General features: G+C 46.4%; 1 protein-coding gene across 2 annotated transcripts; it reads right to left on the reverse strand.

Annotated features, from left to right (window-relative positions):
- Window positions 1–2,635: 2,635 nt before the first annotated feature.
- LOC144507301 (zinc finger protein 410-like) lies at window positions 2,636–20,841 on the reverse strand. Of its 2 annotated transcripts, XM_078234367.1 has the most exons (11): window positions 20,727–20,841; window positions 19,220–19,290; window positions 16,877–16,927; window positions 15,568–15,703; window positions 12,326–12,505; window positions 11,783–11,948; window positions 10,128–10,309; window positions 9,134–9,223; window positions 7,144–7,266; window positions 6,307–6,450; window positions 2,636–4,923 (listed from the first exon to the last, which is right to left on the reverse strand). In XM_078234367.1, the coding sequence occupies exons 3-11, from the start codon at window positions 16,907–16,909 to the stop codon at window positions 4,781–4,783; spliced, it is 1,197 nt and encodes a 398-aa protein (XP_078090493.1). In that variant the 5' UTR covers window positions 16,910–16,927; window positions 19,220–19,290; window positions 20,727–20,841; the 3' UTR covers window positions 2,636–4,780. The 2 variants fall into 2 exon arrangements, with proteins under 2 accessions (XP_078090493.1, XP_078090494.1); XM_078234368.1 differs by lacking the exon at window positions 7,144–7,266.
- Between the last annotated feature and the right edge of the window lie 2,693 nt (window positions 20,842–23,534).

Here is a 23,534-nt window from a genome sequence, read left to right on the forward strand (position 1 = left end):
TCGGAAGCACTATGGTTTCAGTGCTCATGGACTGGTGCTAATCGAAATGCCAATGTTGGCTCCAGCACCATATATTGTTCAACAGAAGTGGTGTGCTTTCTGACTCAGTGGGCCTTGGGCATCAACTACAAACACATTCTACTTTAGGGTTATAGTTGCAGGCATAGACACTGTATGCCATAGGAGGCTACAATTGGGCCCATCATGTCGATGGCAGTTGACTTAGAGCTATACAGTCTCATCCTACTATCTACCTGCACAAGGTCCATAACTCTGCACATCATAGCTCAACAAAGCATCCTTTAAAATGTGATGTATCTGTCTCCAAAACTCTACCACCCTGTGGGTGTAAAAATATTTCCTCATCTCCCCTTTAAATCTATGCCCATCTTCTAAAGTGAATAGGTCATGTCTGTTTACTCTATCTCAGCCCCTCAAATTTAGGCACCTCGGTTGTTACCCTTTGCAGTACTCAAACTGTAGGTTCTAGCATATCCTCTCTGCTGTTATGCCCTATGCTGCTTTACACACCTTATTGACCTGTTCTGCAATCTTTAAGAATCTATGGATAAATACTCCAAGGTCTTACTGATCCTCCAGACTACACAGTATCCTCACATGTTCCTTTGACTTGTTGCATCTCTGGGAATGCATTACCTCACATAGCCCAAATCCACCACAGTGCCCTCTGTCCTTGTCAACCTTGTCACCTCCTCAAACAGTTCAATCATGTTAGTCAAACATGGCTTTCCCTTAATTAATTCATGTTCATTTTCCTTGATTAATTGTTTCACCAGGTGTATTACATTCCTCAAAATTGCCCACAACTGAAGTTAAGCTAACTAGCCTATAATTACTCAGATATTGACATTCAATGGCATTACCATCACTGAATTTCCCCACTATCAACATGTGGGGGAGGAGGTACCATTGATCAGAAAGGAAACTAGACCAGCCCTATAAGGACTGTGGCTACAAGATCAGAGGTTGGGAAATCTATGAATAACTCACCTCCTTACTCAAAGTCTGCCCCCATCTAAAAGGCACAAGTCAGGAGTGTGATGGAATATTCTCCACTTGCCTGGATGAGTGCAGCTTCAACAACACAAAAAGCTCAACATCATCCAGGACAAAGCATCCCATCCACCAACTTAAGCATTTGCTCCCTAACGTACAGTGGCAGTGTATGCTAGTTACAAGTTGCACTGCAGCAACTCACCGTGGTTCATTTGACAGGACATTTCAAACACACAACCATCACCACCTAGAAGGACAATTTAAGAAGTCTCACAACAGCAGGTTAAAGTCCAACAGGTTTATTTGGGATCACAGGCTTACGGAGCACTGCTCCTTCCTCAGCATATGCATAGGAACACCACCATCTGCAGCTTCCCTCCAAACCACACACCACTTCAACTTGGAACTATAATCATCATTCCTTCACTGTCACTGGATCAAAATCCTGGAATTCCTTAACAGCGCAGTGGGAGTACCCACTCCAGATGGCCTGTAGTGGTTCAAGACAGTACATTCACCACCACCTTCTCATGGGCAACTAAAGTTGGACAACAAATGCTGCCCTTGCCAGCAGTGCCTACATCCCATGAAAAAATACAATTATCCCTTCCTTTTTAACCACAGTACAACGTTAGCGGTCTTCCAATTCTCCTACACTGTACTAAGGGAGGATTAAAATAAGATAGTCCCTAGCTTCTTTTAACAACCTGGGATATATTTCATTCAGGTCTGGCAGTTTATCTACTTTCAAAGATGTCAAGCCCTTTATTACTTTCCCTCTTAGAATGTTTATCCCATTCAATATTTCACTCTCTTCCTTCTTAACAATTACATAATTATCAGCCCTCTCTTTTGTGAGGACAGCAGCAAATTATTCATTAAAAACTTTACCTGAATCCTCCAGGTCCAAACATGGATTCTCTGCTGGTCTTCACTCTTTCCTTAATCATCCTTATGCGCTTTGTACTTGTACATTCCATGCCAATACTTTTTCATGTTCTGAATTTTAGTTTAATTTCACTTTACTAATTCTTCACCTTTCATTTCCAGGGCATATATTCCCCAAAGGAGCTGGAACCCAGTGGGCCTGATCCAATCTCACCTTGTTCGCATTTGGTCCCAATATCTGCAGAATATAACAACCCCCCTCCCACACCATCTCTCCAGAAGCCTTCATCTGCTTTATTCTCCTATTTCTGTATTCATGAACCTCCCATGCTGCCAGAGTCTTGGTTCTCACTCGAGGAGCCCTCTTCCTCATCAGTATTCAGAACCAAACACCAGTTACAGAGCAAGATGCTCCTGAACTCCCCACCCACCTGCTCTTTTGTGTCTGACTGGCTGGTCACCCAGTCCCTCTATGAGATGACCACCTCCTGCAATGTGCTATCCACACATTAGAAAACGGTGTAAGAGAACAATATGAAATGCTCATAGCCAGAGCGGTGCTGGAGTGTTAAATCTGGGAGGAGGAAGAAAAGGAAACACAGTCTGTCCTCCTGCTCCTGTGGTTGTCAGGCGAGGACAGTGTTAAACTCCACAGATACATCGCCTTTGAATACTTAACCATCTATACTCCACAGGTGTTCTGTGGCCCAGCGTGGATCACAACGCAAGGTGTTAGGAAGTCACAATTTTATTTTTAAAAACTTTAGAGGCAATCACTTCAGATTTACAGTCATTTATTTTTTAAAAATGGACATTAGTACCATTTGTCTAAACGCAAAACTATCTCCTTCCAAAGCGTATTGCAGACATATGCAGTGCCCCCGTTCATTGCAGGTATAACCATCCATCGTCACCAAGGACACTAATGCACCTCTTAGCAAAACTCAAGGGAAAAATCAAAGGAATACAAATAGAACCAAAAATAACTGAAGACTTGGAGAAATCAGGCTTTGGCAATGGCCAAAATAAAATTCAATACTGCTACCCAGTCAGTCAATGTTCCTGATTTCTGAATCCCAATCGTTTCAAACTTTTATGAACCTTTAAAAGGTTATTGAAGCGCAGAGCAAAATTCCTTAACGTGGAATATTGCAACTTGAAACCCATGACCACCTCACAGTTACAAGGCAAGGTTCGAGAGGTTTTTAGACACTTCCATTATTGATGCACAGTATGTACATTTCATAATCATGTTTCTAAATTCTGCAGCACCACGTTTCTTATTAACAACTGAAGGACATTAGACCTGAAACAAAAACTTTTCCAATTCCCTGTCCCAAAGGTGCCAACCTGTGGGAAGGAACAACTCCATTGGACAACAGCCACGCTCCCGTCCATTCCAGTGGCCGTTCTTCATTTGTGAGTCGGGCTTCTCCAACATTAGGGAAATCAGAGCCCAGCCTGATTCAGTGGTCATCTCGCATCCCTATTTCATCAGGGAGTCACTGGATCACGACCAGATGAAACCTCCCCAGCTGATCTGGCAACTGATATCGCCCCACGATCTATCATAGCAAGGACAGTCTAGAGACTTGGGCAATTCAGTCTGTATGGCTCACTGTCCAAACAAAAACATTTGTCCACCAAGCCTAGCCGAGGCATTGTTTTCCATTCATATTCTGTTCCATCTTTCTCTTTAACATTCTGCTCCACTTCATGGTACTTCCTTGGACCACACAAAGATTTATTTTCCAGCACTCCAGTGCCATCAAGAAGGTTCAAGTGGAGGTGGAGGGTAGCTTTCCTGTCGAGTTTTGGTTCCAACAGGGGTGGGAAGAAGAGAGACACACACCACCTATCCTGTGTTTGCTGCCCGTTCCAAACACTGGTCCAGAGCATAAGCTCACAGTGTAGCAGTGGGGGATCTGAGCTGTACTACTTCCTAGAGCAGTGAAGAGGAACGCTGAGGCGCACACCCCCTAACCAGGTTACATTTGAGAGGTCAAGCTCTTGAGGGGCTCCGAATGCAGGTCTCAGGATGGTGGCATATCCATCTTTTATTTAATGCAAGTATAGCAAAAACTCACTTGTACACATCATACCAGTGTTTCACACACATGCAGCTAGCATTTGAACCTGATTGTGGTCGGTGGCGGGGGAAGACATTCAATGATGCGCACACAAAGCCTTTACTGAAATCCATCACCAAACCTACTTGTTCACTGGGATGGGAAGGTCAGGGGCTCTCTCACCTACAGCCACAAGCCACCCACATCTGCAGGCTTGCTGTTGCTCTCAGGATGGTGGGGGTGCACAGCTCAGAGGATGGCATGCGTGGCTTCACAGGTATGAAACCTTAAGAGGGCAACTTTCTGAGCACGGACCATGGAGGACCGAATATATGGGGGATTCCACCCGTACCCACTTATATCAGGATCTACAGGTTGGGCTATTGAGAACGTCACCGGCTAATGAAGCTCATTGTAACTCAGCAAGTAAAAGTAAATGGCTCACTGTAAATAAACACTGGACAAGGCTTTTTTTTACTGCTCCAAGGACAAAAGTGGTCAAAATATGCTTAGTCTCTTTCACGCAGCACTTCTTTAGGATCTTTCATTCACGGGTAAATACTTCAGGAAGAACAAGATAAAGAAAAATGTATCCACCATTACTGCTCTCTCTTTCACACATACTTACAGGTGAACCTATGCCCGCATTAGTCATTTTAGTTAATGAGAGAAGCAGTCAAGCTGTGATCAAAGGGCTCCGTTTGATTCTCAGAGGCAGCGGGTTAATCTTTGCAACATTCTTCAGCCGCTGTGGAAATGCACGACCTCCAGTTCAAAAAAAAAGAGATGACCCACTGGCATCGCATTCACTGTATGATCACGGTAACCACCTCCTCGTAGGGATGTCCTGCGGTCGCTATGGTAACCAGATGATGTGGCTGGGGTAGAACCACGACGGATGCTGTGGTTGCCGTGCAAGAAACTGAAGGAGAATTCTCAGGTAACACTTCTGGCAGAAGAAAAAGAAAATATGCAAACATTTTCACTACACATCCTCCATAAAACAAAAGGGTTTAAACTATGAAGGCAGGTTGCATATAGACTGAGTTCGGAAGAGGCGTTATATCTGGACTCGAAACATTAACTCTGTTTCTCTCTCCTCAGATCATAGAATCCCTACAGTACAGAAGGAAGCCATTCGGCCCATCGAGTCTGCACCGACAACAATCCCACCCTATCCCCGTAACCCCACATATTTACCCTGCTAATCCTCCTGAAGCTAGGATCAATTTAGCATGGCCAAACCCGCACATCTTTGGACTGTGGGAGGAAACCGGAGCACCCGGAGGAAACCCACGCAGACACAGGGAGAACATGCAAACTCCACACAGACAGTGACCCAAGCCGGGAATCGAACCCGGATCCCTGGCACCCAGCGCTAACCATTGTGCCACACCTAGATGCTGCCAGACCCACTGAGTATCATAGAATCCTATAGTGCAGAAGGAGGCCTTTCGGCCATTTTCAGCATTTTCTGTTTTTATTTCAGATTTCCAGCATCCGCAGTATTTTGCGTTCACTTGCAGATAAACTTGTATCCCCTTCAATACCAAAAATTTGGGGGTGCTCTAATTTGAGGTGTTTTAAGATGTTTGAGGGAATTAATGGGTTAGCTTGCGAGAACCTAATTCCTCCAGGAACTAAGGAGCATAACCTTATAAATAAGAACTGGATCATTCCAGGTTGCTGTCAGGAAGGACTTCTTCACACAAAGGGGTAGCAGAAAGGTAGAATGCTCTCCTCCAAATGATTCTACAGGAAGGCATGAACCAAAAGATCAACTGTTTGTTGACAGTAGGGCAGCACAGTGGGTAGCGCTGCTGCCTCACAGCGCCAGAGACCCCGGGTTCGATTCCCGGCTTGGGTCACTGTCTGTGTGGAGTTTGCACGTTCTCCCAGTGTCTGCGTGGGTTTCCTCTGGTTTCCTCCCGCAGTCCAAAGATGTGCAGGTTAGGTGCACTAGCCATGGTAAATGCGCGGGATTATGGGGATAGGACAAGGCGGTGGGGGGTTGGGAGGTGGGCTTGGGCAAGATGTTCTTTCGGAGAGTCGGTACAGACTCGATGGGCCGAATGGCCTCCTTCTGTGCTGTAGGGATTCTGTGGTTTTATGGCGGGAAGGGAAGAATCATCGAATCAGCCCTGGGTAGGTAGCTGCAGAATAGCCACCAGCTTGGGAAGCCACGGAGCAGGTTTCACAGTGCATGTGTCAGGCAGGGAAACATTCACAACACTGGAATGGCAGTGGGGGGGTGGGCAACAAACTAAACGGCACACACAAAGATCGACGATTACATTTTCAATTCGAGTTGTAAATGTGATTGAGCACGTACCCTCCTCCGCTCCAAGTATACTGTGCGGTAACACCAAAGGCTGTGCTTCCAGGCTTGATGGCAGTGCCACAGGAGGTGTAGCTACCGGAAGTCCAGCAGGTAACTCTGGCTCATTTGCCGCGCCAGTGTCGGCCTGAGAGTTTGCTTTTTGAAGAAACAAATAGGGAGAACGGGAAGGTTAGCACTTGAACTGTTACACACGATATAACCACCTTCTAAAAGATACAGTGGGCAGAATGCCACAGGAAATATTTTCTCAATTCCATCAAAAGACAACTGGCTGGAAGGACAATGACTTGCCCTTTATTATTCTGACAATTGATACAGACGCTGCTCTGATGGCTCATTGAGTCCATCCAAACATAGGAACATAAGGTGCACAGGAGTAGGAGTAGGCCACTTGGCTCTTTCAACCTGCTGCATCGTTCAATAAGATCATGGCTGATCTGGTTATGGTCTCAAACTCCAATTTTCCACAAAGGTCCCACCTTCAATCCTCACTCTCTGTTGGGCAAGTTGATCCCAGCCAAGATAAAAGGTGTTAGGTTTGGAATCAATTCACGACAGCTGACAAGTGTACACTGCATTTGACGTCTGCTGTCTGAAGCAAGAGATTTGGAAGAAAAATTGGAATGGTGGAGTTAGGGATTGCTCGTCTGAGCTGAGGGGTTGATGAAGCACACTGCCTGGGCGGGGCGGGCTGAAGGGAAATTTCATTTTCACAAGCACACGGATGCTTGACCGCTTGGAGGTAACAGGGTTTAAAAAAGTGGGAAAATGTGCCCTTCCCCCGGCAATGGGGTCCCTCATTAAACCACCCCTGCCACCTCCACCCACCTGCGGCTTCTTCTTGTTCGCTGAGCGGCACGAGGACATTGTGGTATTTCCGCAGGTGAACATTCCTGCTGCCGCTCTGTGAGAAAGTCTTGCTGCAGATACTACACCGGTAAGGCTTCTCACCTGTGAGTCAATGACATATCTCTTTAAGATCCTGCTCTGCACTTCTGTTTTACGACTACTGATTTACAGCGTGTTACACGGAGCGCGGTGCCCTTCAGACGCAAGTATTTTAACATCTCAGGGTGGTCTAAATGTGGAACACATTGCCACAGAGTTGTGGCGAATAGCTAAGATACATTTAAGGGAAGCTGGCAGCATGTGAGGGATGTGGAGATGCCGGCGTTGGACTGGGGTAAGCACAGTAAGAAGTCTCACAACACCAGGTTAAAGTCCAACAGGTTTATTTGGTAGCAAATACCATAAGCTTTCGGAGCGCTGCCCCTTCGTCAGATGGAGTGGTTATCTGTTCTCAAACAGTCACAGAAATCAAATTACAGAATACTGATTAGAATGCAAATCTCTACAGCCAGCCAGGTCTTAAATGTACAGACAATGTGGGTGGAGGGAGCATTCAACATAGGTTAAATGCGGTTGGTCTTGAGAGCGTGGATGGCATTGCGTTGTGCTTGGGTGATGTTCGGTGCTGTCTTGTGAGTAACCTGTGTTGAATGCTCCCTCCACCCACATTGTACATTTAAGACCTGGCTGGCTGTAGAGATTTGCATTCTAATCAGTATTCTGTAATTTGATTTCTGTGACTGTTTGAGAACAGATAACCACTCCATCTGACGAAGGGGCAGCGCTCCGAAAGCTTATGGTATTTGCTACCAAATAAACCTGTTGGACTTTAACCTGGTGTTGTGAGACTTCTTACTGAGCATGTGAGGGAAACAGGAAGGGAGGGTTTTGGGAATGGAAAAGGAAGAATGGGAGGAGGTCCAAGTGGAGGATAATGCCAGAATGGACTGCTGGGTCCGAGCTGTACATTCTACTCAATTCAACGTCTCTCTCTCTCTCTCCCCTGCCTCAGCAAGTTAAAGCATCAACAGTGGAACATGAAGCCAGAGGGGACTTGCTGTGAATGAGGACATGGACATGGGCTAAAGTTGTGGAGTGGCTGAAGCGAGCAGAGGATGGGGCTCTGGTTTAGAGAGCACTCAACGGTTAAAGGTATTGAGTTGATACTTTGATGTGATTGAGTTCAAAACAGTATCAAAGGTACGGACGAAAGCTTCAGCAGCTGATGAGATGGGGTAGGGATGTTGGAGCCTAATGTTACACAGGTGGAAAGTAGGTGGCCTGGGTGATGGAGGAAATGGGGTTGAACGGGATGCTCAGATTCACAGAATCCCTACAGTGCAGAAGGCGGCCATTCGGCCCATACCAAAAACAATCCCACCCAGGCCCTATCCCTGTAACCCCACGTATTTGCCCTGTTAATCCCCCTGACATTAAGGGTCAATGTATCATGGCCAATCAACCTAGCCCGCATACCTTTGCACTGTGGGGGGGGGGAACCGGAGCACCCGGAGGAAACCCACACAGACACGGGGAGAACGTGCAAACTCCACACAGTCACCCAAGGCCGGAATTGAACCCGGGTCCCTGGCGCTGATAAGCAGCAGTGCTAACCACTGTGCCGGCATTCTGGTTGAACCAGACAGTGGGTGGAAATGGAATCAGTGGCGAGAGGGGGAGTTTAAATTGGCTTTGGTCATAACTGCAGCCTGATGGAGCTGCTAAGTGTTTCTGGATGCAATGAGGGCACCGACATCTGCAACTATCTTGCAATTCTTCAAGGCGAAATAACAGGAGTCCGTGGGTACTTGTGGAACAAGGAGAGGAGCAGCAAGAGGACATGGAAGGGGGACTAACTAAGATAATGCAGATTATTTCCCAGTAAATGGGCATTCCTCCCAACGGCCTCTGGGAAGCGGAAGCATCTCCTCTGACCCGTTAACCTCTCGTTGTCCTGACAGCTCCATACCTGAGTGTATGACCATGTGTTTACGAAGACTGGAGTATTCTGTAAAACAGCGCCCGCAGCTTCCGGCTTCACAAACAAATGGTTTCTCTCCTAACAAAAGGAAAAAAAAAGAGGGTATTTTAAAATTTGTTCTTTCATGGAATGTTGGTGTTGCTGGGCCAGCATTTGTTGCCCTTGGGCTGAGTGGCTTGCTGGGCCAGAGGGCAGTAGAGAGTCAACCACATTGCTGTGTCTCTGGAGTCACATGTAGGCCAGACCAGGTAAGGCAGCTACATGTTACATGTAACCAAATTATAAAACTGGTCTTTGTAAACCTTTGCCTAACTTGTAGTCACCACACTTAGTGGGATAAGAATTACATTCTGCCAAAGAGTGATGAGATGCAGTATTGGAGTTGCTTGTACACGGTTCATGTCTTACATCAACTGTTGATTATTCCCCAACATCCCCTCTCCCCCCAACATGAAACACTTTATAACCTCAAAACCAACTCTTCCGTTCATCAAGACAGTTTTAACTGAATGAACAGCAAGTTGACTCCCAGGGGCCCTTTAATCAGAGAGTAGGACAGCTCATAGGGGAGCGAGGGTGACAGCTCTCACAGAAAGACGCACCAACCAAATACCAGGCCAACAACTCAACCTTGCTCAGAATCATTACAAATGTGAAGGCATGCTAATGCAGGGCGGCACAGTGGCACAGTGGCTAGCACTGCTGCCTCACAGCGCCAGGGACACAGGTTCAATTCCCGGCTTGGATGGCTGTCTGTGCGGAGTCTGCATGTTCTCCCCATGTTTGCGTGGGTTTCTTCCGGGTGCTCTGGTTTCCTCCCACAGTCCGAAAGATGTGTTGCATTGTCCATGCTAAATTCTCCCTCAGTGTACCTGAACAGGTGCCAGAGTGTGGCGACTAGGGGATTTTCACAGTAACCTCAGTCGTGTGAACGTAAGTCTACTTGTGACACTAATAAATAAACTTTAAAGCCAGTAGGTACCAGTGTGAATTCGCATGTGGTTCTTTAAGTTGCCAGCTGTTGTAAACTTCTTCCCACAGTCGGCCTCGGGGCAGACGTAGGGCTTCTCCCCGTTATGTGTCCTCATGTGGACCTTTAACCTCTGAAGCACGTAGAAACTCTTCCCGCATCCCTCCTTTGGACAGGTGAAGGAGCGATCGTTCCTGTATGGAAAGATGGGATTTAATTGGTGGACGGCAAAAGCTACAGGAAGCATTTAATAGAGAATGATGTGGTGGCAGATTCCATTGGACTTATGCAGCTCCTGGTGACTCTATATATTCTACCACATGGTAAGGGCCTGGGGATGGGTCTACCCTGCATTCTTCACCCTTGAACCACAAGCAACAGAGGAGGAGGTAAAATTCCTGAGTGAAATCAAAACCGGCACTTCTGTTTCTCTTTAAAGAAAAAGCACTCAACCCTCTCAACTAGTGTTCAAAACACACAGGGGTGGTGGGTGAATTCGCCCTCCAATCCTCACAAATAGCCCGAGAAAAATTAAAGGCCAGAAAGGTCACCCCACGTTCTCTCCCATACATATTAACTTGCATTTTGGATCCTATGTAGTCCAAATGGGGCTGAATAATCATCGAGTTCAACTGGAGGAGCAGAGAGCATGGGAGAGACGACAAAAAAACCTTTTCTACAAGTTGGAGAGAAAGAGGTGAAAGGAATTCTCTTCAGTGCTGAACCTCAGAACGTGGGAGTCAATGGAGAGTTAACCCTTTTATCCTCTTCCATTTGGAATATATTTTTTAAAAATCTTTTGCGGGGGACGGGGGGGGGGGGGGACGGGGGGGAGGCTGTCTTGAGCAGACACCAGGGAGGATGCATTGAGACAAATCTTTTTTTTTTACAAATTATTTATAAACAGTCCCCTATCCTCTGCTGCTGAAGCGTTGTGACAGCATACAAGTTTCTTCTGGCCATTGTCATGCGTCTGGGGGGGTGGGGGGGGTGGCCCCCAAGAGGTAGGGGGTTGGGGAGGCCAGGGGGGAGCCCAAAAAGCTGGGGGCAGCCCTGTCTGTTCAGAAGAGCCTGACCTTCCAGACCTGCAAGTCTGCGTTAATATCATGAGGTGGAGTTGCCGGCGTTGGACTGGGGTGGGCACAGTAAGTCGTCTCACAACACCAGGTTAAAGTCCAACAGGTTTATTTGGAATCACGAACTTTCGGAGCACTGCTCCTTCATCAGGTGAGTCCAGATGAAGGAGCAGTGCTCCGAAAGCCCGTGATTCCAAATAAGCCAGTTGGACTGTAACTTGGTGTTGTAAGACTTCTTACTGTACTTTAATATCCACCACAGGATGAGGATGGCAGGAGGTTGGGTGGTAAATAAAGGAAGAGAGTGTAAATTGTTGTTGGATTCTTGGCCATCTGCCCATCACCGAGTCTCTCGGTTTCTTTAATATCTTTCGGTGGAAGCTGGGAGCAAGATTGCAAATCCCTCGGTTTCCAGCTTCAATCTTTTAGCTCCAGCTTTACCTTGAGGGAGCCCCTAAAAATCAAAAGGCAACCCTTGAGAAATCCACAAAGAGAGCCCTCGGGGAGAAAAAATATATATATTTTGAGCCCTGTTCCCAACCACACACAAAGCCACGGTGTGGTGCCAGGAAACAAAGCTTTCCAACTCACTTGTGTGTTTTCAGGTGATATTTCAGGTGCGCGTGCCAGAGGAACGTCCTGCTACATCCATCGTAACAACACTTCAGGGTCTTCTCGCTGGGTGGAGGGGCGTGCGGCTGGTCAGGTGTCAGGTCTTCTTTACGGCTGGATGCGTCACTGTTGTTTGTAGTCTCTCCTGCGGACGCAAACCTTACACATCACAACTACAGCCTTGGATACCGGCAACTCTGCCATGGGGCAGCGGATAGGTGGGGGGTGGAATCGTGGAAACCGTTGGGTCTCGGTGCCACTAGATTGCGAGGGCTGAACAGGTCAAACCAAACAATAGCAGAAACAGGAGGAGATGTACAAGAGCGTGTTAAAAATAACACTATCGCGAGCGACGCCAAAATAATACAATCCGAAAAGCTGACGTCAAAAGCAAAATCCAAGTTGACAGTGCTCGTGTGAGATGCAATTTCTGGGCCATTGCTGCACCCTCGGGACTGGGGTTGGGGAAGGTGCATTTGAGTAGCAGCAAATGTAGGAGAAAAAAGACAATACTAATGATACCTTTGGAATCCTTCACCAGTTCTGCCCTGGTTGCAGCTACAAGACTGTCGTGCGCCAACTCCTGTACTCGGAGATACCACGGAGTGCTCCCATCTGCGTTTTCACTGGGAGCAGTTGCGCTCCTGGCATCAGGTGCCTCAGCTCGAATTGGCACCGCAGGGTCAGGGGCAGAGGAATTACCTGGAGAAAAAAGATAAACTCATCTATAAACCACCTTTCTCAACCTCAGGGCTCCTCAGAGTACTCCAGAGGCAAGGAAGTACTTACTGAAGTGCAGTTACCGTTCGAATGTAGGAAAGGCGGCAGCCAGTTTGCGCACAACAAGCTCCCACGTAACACAGCAACGCAGCAACGACCAGATGGTCCGCTTTTTGTTGTGACTGAGGAAGAGTGGCTGGGACACCTTGTCTTCTTCACAGTAGCAACATGAGATTTTGGTGACAGGCAGGCCTTTGTGCTCCAAACCCAGGAGTGACAAAAGGGGAGCCAGTGGCAACGCGGCACGGCAGCAGGACTGGCACTTTGGTGCCCGGCACACTGTGGAATGCCATGGGGAAGTGGGTTTAGGGCAAGGTGGGTCAGGGCCAAGAGGCCGGAGGGGATTGCCGGAGAGAGAAAATCACCCAGGGGTCCTGCTCCCGATCAGGGACAACCCCCTCCCCGCCGACCGCCAAGTTCACATTTGGGAATCAGGCAAACTACCCTCAAACTGATTGTTGAGGATCACCGCCAAGGGCAACTGGGTTACGGTTGCAATCACAGGGGTGAGGAAAGCGGAATATGAAAATCATGCTTTCTACTTTTAAAAAAAATTAGCAATTTGCTATTTGCGAGTTCCCCTCCTTAAATGTCCCCAAGACTCCAAGCATTTGATGATGAAAAGGAAGATTTAATGAAAGTCTGTCATAAACAAAAATCATTTCAATCCATTGCTGCATTCATTTGTTGTGATCTTATTATGCAAATGAGTCTGAAAACTGCACAGTAACTAATTGAAACAAACAGGCCTTTATATTAACACAGGGCAGAACTCAACTTCACATCTTGGCAATGAAGCTGGGTAAGAATAAGCTGATTGTGCTTGGAGACACTTTAGAGTGGTAACTACAGAGGGGCAGATAGCGTAGCACATGTTTGTGTAACAAACACTGCAGATCCTTTCATTGAATCTCATCAACACATTCTTCTATTCCCTTCTTCTTCACTTGTTTATCCAGCTTCCCCCTGAATGCATCTACATTATTCACCTCAAATACTTCTTGTGATGATGTGGAGATTCCAGCGTTGGACTGGGGTGGGCACAGTAAGGAGTCTCACAACGCCAGGTTAAAGTCCAACAGGTTTATTTGGAATCACGAGCTTTCGGAGCGCTGCTCCTTCATCAGGTAAGTCACCTGATGAAGGAGCAGCGCTCCGAAAGCTCATGCTAACAAATAAACCTGTTGAACTTTAACCTGGTGTTGGGAGACTTCTTGTGATAGCAAGTTCCATGTTCTCACTCCTCACTGGGGTAACTGAGTTTCTCAATTCCCTATTAAATTTATTAAGGTCTCGCCTATATTTAAGGCCCCTTCGTTCTGTTCTCCTCCCCAAAGTGAATACATCACTACACCAACCCTGTCAAACCCATCCATAACCTTAAAGACTTCACATCTCAATCTTCTTTATTCTAGAATAACGACATTCTTAATGAGCTTGAAAAATTCAAATATTCTATTAAATAAGAATAATTAAATTGAAGAATTCTGTTCAATCTTGTCTGACAGGATTAATCTCTCCTTTCTGACTGTAACACTACATTCTGCACTCTCTCATTTCCTACTCTATGAATGGCATGCTTTGTCTGTGTGGCGCGCAAGAAACAATACTTTTCACTGTATGTTAATACATGTGACAATAATAAATCAAATCAAACCAAGATCAAATCAGAATCCCGACAGTGCAGGAGGAGGTCACTTGGCCCGAGTCTGCACCAACTCTCTGACAGAGCACCTTATAACCCCACGTATCTCACCCCATTAATCCCCCAACCTACACATCTTGGGACACCATGGGACAATTGACCATGTAATATACCATGTAAATTTACCAGTAACTGTCTTCAGCCCCTATGCTCCATTTTTCTGTTTCAGTTAGCTTGTTATCCATCTGCCACTTCTCCCCATTCCACGTTTTCAACTCAGACAAGGCGGTAATCTTATCAAAGGCTTGTTGCCCACTTCCCTTTGCTACTATTAATATGGAGAATGCTTTTCATCTTTTCTCAATGAACTTTAAGACAAATATTTGGGTGACTTGCATGGCTCCTGCTGCAAAGTGTACCAGAGGAGATTTCAGGCAAGTTACCCTGCTATTAAACGCCCTGCTCCCACACCTGAAGAATGGTCACTACCATGGAGAGGCATCCAGCATCTATATCCAAATCATAAATTCCTGTTGAGTGAGGTCAGAACACCCAAACACATCTTTGTGACTCAACAAAGACATTTGGGTGATGGTTGACAGTAGGGAGTTTAATGAGGTAGATTTTGAATGGGATTAAATGAAGATTAAACATCCAACTTCCAATCTAGAATAGGATCCCTACAGTGCAGAAGGAGGCCATTCGGCCCATTGAGTTGACACCAACTCTCCGACAACAATCCCAACCAGGCCCTATCCTTGTAACCCCACATATTTACCCTGATAATCCCCCTAACCTACACATTTTAGGATACTAAGAGGCAATTCAGCACGGCCAATCAACCTAACCCGCACATCTTTGGACTGCGTGCGAAAACTGGAATACCTGGAGGAGACCCATGGGGAGAACATGCAAACTCCACACAGACAATCACCCGAGGCCAGAATTGAACTTAAGGCCCTGTGATCTATTTTGCAATGCTTTCAATCCGTGTATCACATAACCATCTCCTTCCATCTCTTGTGTGCTCTCACTTTCTTCCCTTGCACCCTCTTCTTTAACTTGTTTGTCTACCTCTCCTCTACATTTCGATTCTCACAAACTGACCTTTCTGATCGAAGAGGCCAAAGGAGGTCATGCGGAATAAAGGGCCCTGGGCAGATTGTTGGGTTTGGAATGTCGGAAACATTGACTCAAAGCCTGGGCATTCAAAGTCAAACACTAACCTATTGCCCATCACTGTAACAAGCACAATTTTCAGAAAAATTATTTAAATATACCCTGCTCCTTAAAAGAGCCTCTCACATTCCCACTTCTGAGAGGATTCTGCTCCACTTACCTGAGGCTGGGGCTTGCTTGTCTAACGCGTTCTCACTGGCTTTGCTCGGAGGCAGACTTTGGACAGCACCCTGTTCTGGCTCCTCGAACCCTTTGCCTAAGGGTATAAAGGTATTCTGGACAAACTGTACCAGCAACTGTAAATAAAACAGATCAGGACATGAGCTGCTAGACCTAAGCACATGGCAATCTTACTGATATTGGGTGGTGTAATAAAAGAATAAAACTAAGACGAAGCAAACAATTCAAAAGGTTACATTAAATCACAAATGTTGTAGCCATGAAAATAGCTGAGGCCAGATCTCATTTACTGTCCAGGCTTGTTTAGGTCACATTACGTGATATAGTGTCAGCATTGTCTCCTTGGAGTCAGAAGGTTGTGAATTCAAATGCTACTCTCCAGACCTGGACTGGAAGAGGCTGGGTGGTTCACTACAAAAAGCCAATAGAGGCAGGGTGGGCTGAATGGCCTTCTTCCGTGGTGTACAATTCAATGATATCAAACATTGCAGACGGGGTGGGTGAAGACAACAAGAAGTTACAGAGATGCCAATTGTGGCTTTGGCCAGGTCAGTCCTGCTGTTGCGAGTTGAAGTACTGAGAAGGTCGAGATGCAGTTAAAGAAAAGCAGCTAGAAGTGGATAGTCCTTGCCTTCCTCCAACAACTATTAAAAAAACTTGCATTTATATAGTGCCTTTTATGTAGCAAATAAAACCCCAAACCACTTCACAAAGGCATTAATCAAAATTCCAGAGTAATCCTGTAGTACAGTATTAGGAGGAATCAACTGAGGTCAAGATAATACTTGACATCATTAAAGCTAAATCTGCCAAAGAATGATTAGGATCAGTTGTATTTGAATTTGTTTTTGTGGGTGGCACTTTCACCTCAGAGTCAGAAGATCACAGATTCAAGACCTACTCCAATGATTTGCACTCACAATCCAGGCTGACACACTCCAGTGCAGTAGCGAGAGAGTGCTGCACTGCCATGCTTTGGAAGAGGCATTGCCCCCTTTGGGTGGATGTAAGAGATCCTCTTGCATTATTCGATGAAGAGCAAGGGAATTTTTCCCCCAGTCTCCTAACCAACCAAGGTCACTGGCACAGATGATCTGGCCGTTTTCTCAAGGTGGGAGTTTGCTGTGCACAAATGTATTGCTGCTTCATAACAGAGCCTGCAATTCATCGACTGTTAGGCGTTTGGGGCATTCTGCGGTCGTGAAGGTTAAGGGGTTTTAACTGAACAGCCCGAGAAATATAAAACTGGAAGTTTGAATCAAAAAAATTAAAAATGTGTTCCAACTTACTTCAGGTCTGGATTCTAGTTCATCTGACAACATAGATTCAGCCTCAGATTTCTGGCAAGAAAAGCACAGAATTTATTTTTCAATTTTTAAACAATAAAACATGACGGTTCCTCTCAAGATTAAAGCAAAATACTGCGGGTGCTGGAATCTGAAACAAAAACAGAAAATGCTGGAAAATCTCTGCAGGTCTGACAGCATCTGTGGAGAGAGAATAGAGCCAACATTCAGGTCTGAAAGTCTTTCTCCACAGTTGCTGTCAGACCTGCTGAGGTTTTCCAGCATTTCCGGTTTTTGACGGTTGCTCCGATGGGTCAGGGTTTGCAATCAGAGCTCTGAGGCACCGGCAGCTGACTGGTTTAATCCTTGGTCTACACCACGTTAGTTCATCTCAGGAGTGCTTTAGTTACGCTCAGCATCCCGAGTTGGGAAAGAGAGGCGAACAAAAACACTCAAGACTCAATCCCCACCCCTGCTCTAATTGTGGGATGACTGGAAGTGTGTGACCCATGTGCCCCTTGCTTGAAAGGCAATGACAAAATCAACAACAAAGCACAAACGAGCATAATGACCTCTTGGGAAAGGTATTGTAAAAGGCAACTATAAGGAAAGGTGCCAGCAGTGGCTCAATGTGTTACAGTTCCCTGCACATACTGTGCAGCCTCTCGGAACAATGAAGAAGCAACCTTGGGCAACTACTTTTCTGCCGTTTCCCTGGATGTTTGCCCCTCTCTACCTTCCCCTCCCCACCAGCTGGGCCCTAAACTCTAGAATTCCTCCCTTAAACATCTGCACCCCTCTACCTCAATTTCCTCCTAGAGCCCCTACAGTACAAAAGGAGGCCATTCGGTCCATCGAGTCTGTACCGACTGCAATCCCACCCAGGCCCTATTCCCGTAACCCCACACATTTACCCTGCTAATCCCCCTGACACTAAGGGTGAATTTAGCTTGGCCAATCAACCTACCCTGCACATCTTTGGACTGTGGGAGGTAGCCGGAACACCTGGGGAAACCCACGCAGACACAGGGAGAATGTGCAAACTCCACACAGACAGTTACCGAGACCGGAATCGAACCTGGGTCCCTGGCGCTGTGAGGCAGCAGTGCTAACCACTGTGCCACCTGTCCTTAAAATGCTCCTTCAAACCATCCTCTTTGACCCAGCTTTTGGATACCTTCCCTCTCCTTATGTGGCTCAATGCCAAGTGCCGTCTGATAGCGCTCCAGTGCATTGTAAATGCAAAGTGCTGTGGTTAAAGGGGAATCTATCCAAGGGTCAGCCTGCATATCATTACTTTGTGAAACTGAATGATCCCACATGCTGCACCTCACAGGCCAGCGTTATAACTCACACCGGTAAGTGGTGAGCTGCATGACAACATTTACTTCATGGTTCATGTTAATATTTAGAGGTAATGTTTAGTTCTTGGAAGATTGAAGTTTAACTGTAGAAAATGGGATAACTGCAACTAAAGCACCTTGGAGTCTATTAGATTTACAAGGTTGGGGTTACACTTGGCTTAAGGGATAAGGGCAAGAAGAGATGGAACCATAAAACAACAAGTAACTGGGATTTCAAATTTTGTCTACTTTGAACAAAAAGTTACTAGTCCCTAACCAGATTGTAACAGTTGTTAGTTCTTTTAAAGTATTTAAAGTTAAAGTTTATTTATTAGTCACAAGTAAGACTTACTGCAATGAAGTTACTGTGAAATTCCCCTAGTCGCCACACTCTGGCGCCTGTTTGGGTCAATGTGCCTAACTAGCACGTCTTTCAGACTGTGGGAGGAAACCGGAGCACCCAGAGGAAACCCACGCAGACACAGGGAGAACGTGCAAACACCACACAGACAGTGACCCAAGCCGGGAATCAAACCCGGGTCCCTGGCGCTGTGAGGCGGCAGTGCTAACCACTGTACCACGGTGCCACCTGTCTGGTAGACCCCTAGAATTTTCACTTCTCTGTTCCATAAATTGATGTTTCCTACAAAGAAATGGCTGGAAAATCTGTAGATCTTCATATTGCGTCTAAACAACAACATGCACCAATAAAGCATCTTTAATTTATTAAAATATCTCAAGGTTCGGAAAATAGGTCCCATCAAATTCACACACAGGACCATAGAGTGTTACAAGAAAGCCATTTGGCCCATCAATCCCCTGCCAGTTCTATAAAAGAGCTACATAAGTCTCACTCCCCCTGCTTTTTCCGCACAACCCTACTGCAGTGTTTCCCTTTTTGAAGTCTTTATCCCATAGCATCAGATTAACACACTGTCTGTTCTGTGCCATCTCAAACCACATCTTTTGGGATTCAGACAGTCTTTTTAAAGGCAACTCTTACCTCAATTATACAAGAAGATGTTATCTTTGGTGAGGCTTCTTGGCATTAACACTCATCAAGGTATGCCGTCACTGAAATAGAAAAATATTTTAAGCAAAATTTTAACTAAATTAAGGTTTTTGTGCTCATCAAAGCAAAACAAGTCAGTATCTGGGAATAAGAACACACTCCATTTCAGACACCCAATGTCAGCATCAAGCACTCACTCGAGTTACAGGTCAGGTGTAGCAGTCTCTGTACTCTACCTCATAATTCAGGCCCATTCTACTTCATTACTGTGCCTCTTTTCCCCCCAAACCAACCATCCCAAAATGATGACATCAACCGTGGCTCAGCATTCTCACCTCCAAGCCAGAGTCGCGAGTGTTTAATCCAGGCTGATATTCCCAATCCAATACTGAAGGAGTGCTTCTGTACCATCTCCCAGATGAGATGTTAAAACAAGGTCTTAAGGGAAGGTAATCATTCTTACCTGTTCTGGCCTACATGCAACTCCAGACGCACAGCTATGTTGCTGACTTTTAACTATTCTCTGAAGTGACCTACAAGTCACTGTATCAAACTGCCACAAAAAGTCAAAGAATAAAATTGGATGGGCATCAACCTGGGCACTGAAAACACCTTCACTGTCACTGGATCAATATTCTGGAACCCCTTCCCTAATATAATTGTGGGTGTACCAAACACCAGATAAACTTTGGTGGTTCAAGAAGGCAGCCCACCACCACTTTCTCTGGGAAATTAGGGGTGGACAATAAATGCTGACCTTGAACGAGACACTATACCCTATAAACAAACAACAAAAACACTCCCTTTATAGAATCTAACTTTGTGATAGAAGGCTATTTGACCCATTGTGCCTGTCCTAGCCCCATCAACACATTCTTCTATTAGTCCCAGAACCCTGCTCTTGCCCCCTTTCCTCATAAATCTGCGTTCTTCACCCTTCCATGGGTGAGTATGCCAGAACATAACATTCCTGAAACAAAAATCAAATTCCACCCCCCGTATGCTTGCCAATTATCTTAAATCACTCTCCTCTGCTTATTGTCCCACCTGCCAGTGGCAAAACAGTTTCTCCTTACTTTACCAAAACCATTGAACACCCATTAACTGTATCTGCCTATTATGGTCTGGGTGGGATTGCTGTTGGTGCAGGTTCAATGGGCCAAATGGTCTCCTTCTGTACCATAGGGATTCTATGACACCTTGTCCCAGGAAGGGCAAACCCAGCTTCTCTACCTTAAACTCAAGTCCCTGGTACACCTCCTCTGCTCTTATTCCCACTTTTACCTGGTGCTACCTGCACAGGCAGGAGATTAAATGGTACGGCTCTGAATTCCCAATTACTGAAAGAGTGTGGATGAGGGGGGAGTCCAGGGAGAGAAACATTAAATCTCTAAACGGCGAAGCCCATTTGAAACATGGTTTCTAATGAAAACAATGATACACAAAATAACAACTGCCCCTTCTCACTGAGTGGATTCAAAGGCAGTGTCTAACTTACAGAGATTGAACACAGCGCACAGGCTGCTGAGTGAGCTTGCTGGGCCTTGCCCCCATCCCATTGCCCCTCAGCCCCGCGCAATCTTCCCCCGGCAGTAGCGGGACGGGATGTGTGTGCGCCTGCGCGCCCACGACATTGCTACACTGCCCCGTACGGGCAGCCCAGCAGCCCAAAGCTGGAGCCCTGTCAAAACGCGCTTCCCTCTGTCCCCACTCCTGCAGCCCCGTCTGCCCTTCCAGCACCTCCTGCTCTTCCAGAACCACCTTCTCCTCCAGAACCACCTGCCCTTCCTGCACCACCTGCTCTTCCAGCCCCATCTTCCCCTCCAGCACCACCTGCCCTTCCTTCCTGCACCACCTGCCCTTCCAGCACCACCTGCTCTTCCAGCCCCATCTTCCCCTCCAGCACCACCTGCCCTTCCTTCCAGCACCACCTGCTCTTCCAGAACCACCTTCTCCTCCAGAACCACCTGCCCTTCCTGCACCACCTGCTCTTCCAGCCCCATCTTCCCCTCCAGCACCACCTGCCCTTCCTTCCTGCACCACCTGCCCTTCCAGCACCACCTGCTCTTCCAGCCCCATCTTCCCCTCCAGCACCACCTGCCCTTCCTTCCAGCACCACCTGCTCTTCCAGAACCACCTTCTCCTCCAGAACCACCTGCCCTTCCAGCACCACCTGCCCTTCCTTCCAGCACCACCTACCCTTCCTTCCAGCACCACCTGCTCTTCCAGAACCACCTTCTCCTCCAGAACCACCTGCCCTTCCAGCCCCACCTGCCCCTCCAGCCCCACCTGCCCCTCCAGCCCCACCTGCCCTTCCAGAACCACTTGCCCTTCCAGCACCACCTGCCCTTCCAGCCCCACCTGCTCTTCCAGCAAGCCCTTTTGTCATCTGATTGCCCTGAAAGGACAGTGGACGCAGATTCAATAGGAATCTACATATTGGGTGCAATAGGAAATTCAATTGTGTGGTGACACGGTGGTTAGTTTTATTTTAAGTTTAAAGCGTAAAGTTTATTTGTTATTGTCACAAGTAGGCTTGCATTAACACAGTAATGAAGTTACTGTGAAAATCCACCAGTCGCCACACTCTGGCGCCTGTTCGGGTACACTGAGGGAGAATTCAGCACGGCCAATGCACCTCACCAGCACGTCATTCGGACTGTGGGAGGAAACCGGAGCACCCGGAGGAAATCCACGCAGGCGTGGGGAGAACATGCAGATGCCGCACAAACAGTGACCCAAGCTGGGAATCAAACCCGGGTCACTGGCACTGAGAGGCAACAATGCTAACCATTGTGCCACCATGCTGCCCTGCACTGCTGCCTCACAGCGCCAGGGACCCGAGTTCAATTCCCGGCTTGGGTCACTGTCTGTGCAGAGTCTGCACATTCTCCTCATGTCTGCGTGAGTTTCCTCCTGGTGCTCCAGTTTCCTCTCACAGTCCGAAAGACATGCTGGTTAGGTGTATTGGCCATACTGAACTTCTCCCCCTGTATACCCAAACAGGCGTATGTGATTTTCACAGTAACCTCATTGCAGTATTAATGTACGCCTACTCGTGTCAATAAATTTTTAAAAATGTAATTCTACAGGATTCAATAGGAAACTACAAAGGGTTGTGAATGTAGTCCAGTCCATCAGGCAAACCAGCCTCCCATCCATTGACTCCGCCTACACTTCCCTCTGCCTCAGAAAAGCAACCAGCATAATCAAGGAACCCATGCACCTCGGACATACTCTCTTCCGCCTTCTTCCATCAGGAAAAAGATAAAAAAGTCTGAGGTCATGTACCAACTGGCACAAGAACAGCTTCTTCCCTGCTGACCTCAGATTTTTGAATGGGCCCAGCTTATATTAAGTTGATCTTTACACCCTAGCAATGACTGTAACACTACATTCTGTACCCTCTCCTTTCCTTCTCTCCTATATGCTCTATGAACGGCATGCTTTGCCTGTATAGTGCACAAGAAACAATCCTTTTCACTGTATACCAATACATGTGACAATAATAAATAAAATCAAAACATGGACTTCACTGGCTGGCCAGCATTTATTGCCCATCCCTTGGGGGGCAGTTAAGAATCAACTACATTGTGTGGATCTGGAGTCACATGTAGGCCAGACCATGTAAGGACAGCAGATTTCCTTCCCTAAAGGACATTAGTGAACCAGATGAGTTTTTTCAACAATTAACAATGGTTTCATGGTCATCAATAGATTCTTAATTCCAGATATTTTTATTGAAATCAAATTCCACCATCTGCCGTAGCAGGATTTGAACCCAGGTCCCCAGAACATTAGCTGAGTTTCTGGATTAATAGTCCAGTAATAATACCACTAGGCCATCGCCTCCTCAAATACCTTGTAGCTGTTTAACTGAAAAATATATAGACTGCATGAAAATTTTGTATCCATCATTAAGGTTGAATAAAAACAGAAAATGCTGGAAAATCTCAGCAGGTCCGACAGCATCTGTAGAGAGAGAACAGAACTGATGTACTCTGATGAAGGATCATCTAGACTCGAAATGTTGGCTCTAATCTCTCTCCACAGATGCTGCCGGACCTGCTGAGATTTTCCAGCACCTTCTGCCTTTGTTTCAGATTCCAGCATCCACAGTATTTTGACTTTATTCAGGTTGAATAGCCTGTTTTGTTCTAAATCATTTACATCACTGTTAAGATATATAAATGATGGATACAATATTTTCATGCACTGTATAATTTTTCCAATTAAACACCTACAAATTTCAGCATCCCTTGGACAAAAGGGGGTCAATTAGCCAGACTTCTCACTCCTGTTTTCT

The sequence above is a fragment of the Mustelus asterias genome, chromosome 18 (genome assembly GCF_964213995.1).
Source record: "Mustelus asterias chromosome 18, sMusAst1.hap1.1, whole genome shotgun sequence".
Classification (NCBI taxonomy): domain Eukaryota; kingdom Metazoa; phylum Chordata; class Chondrichthyes; order Carcharhiniformes; family Triakidae; genus Mustelus; species Mustelus asterias.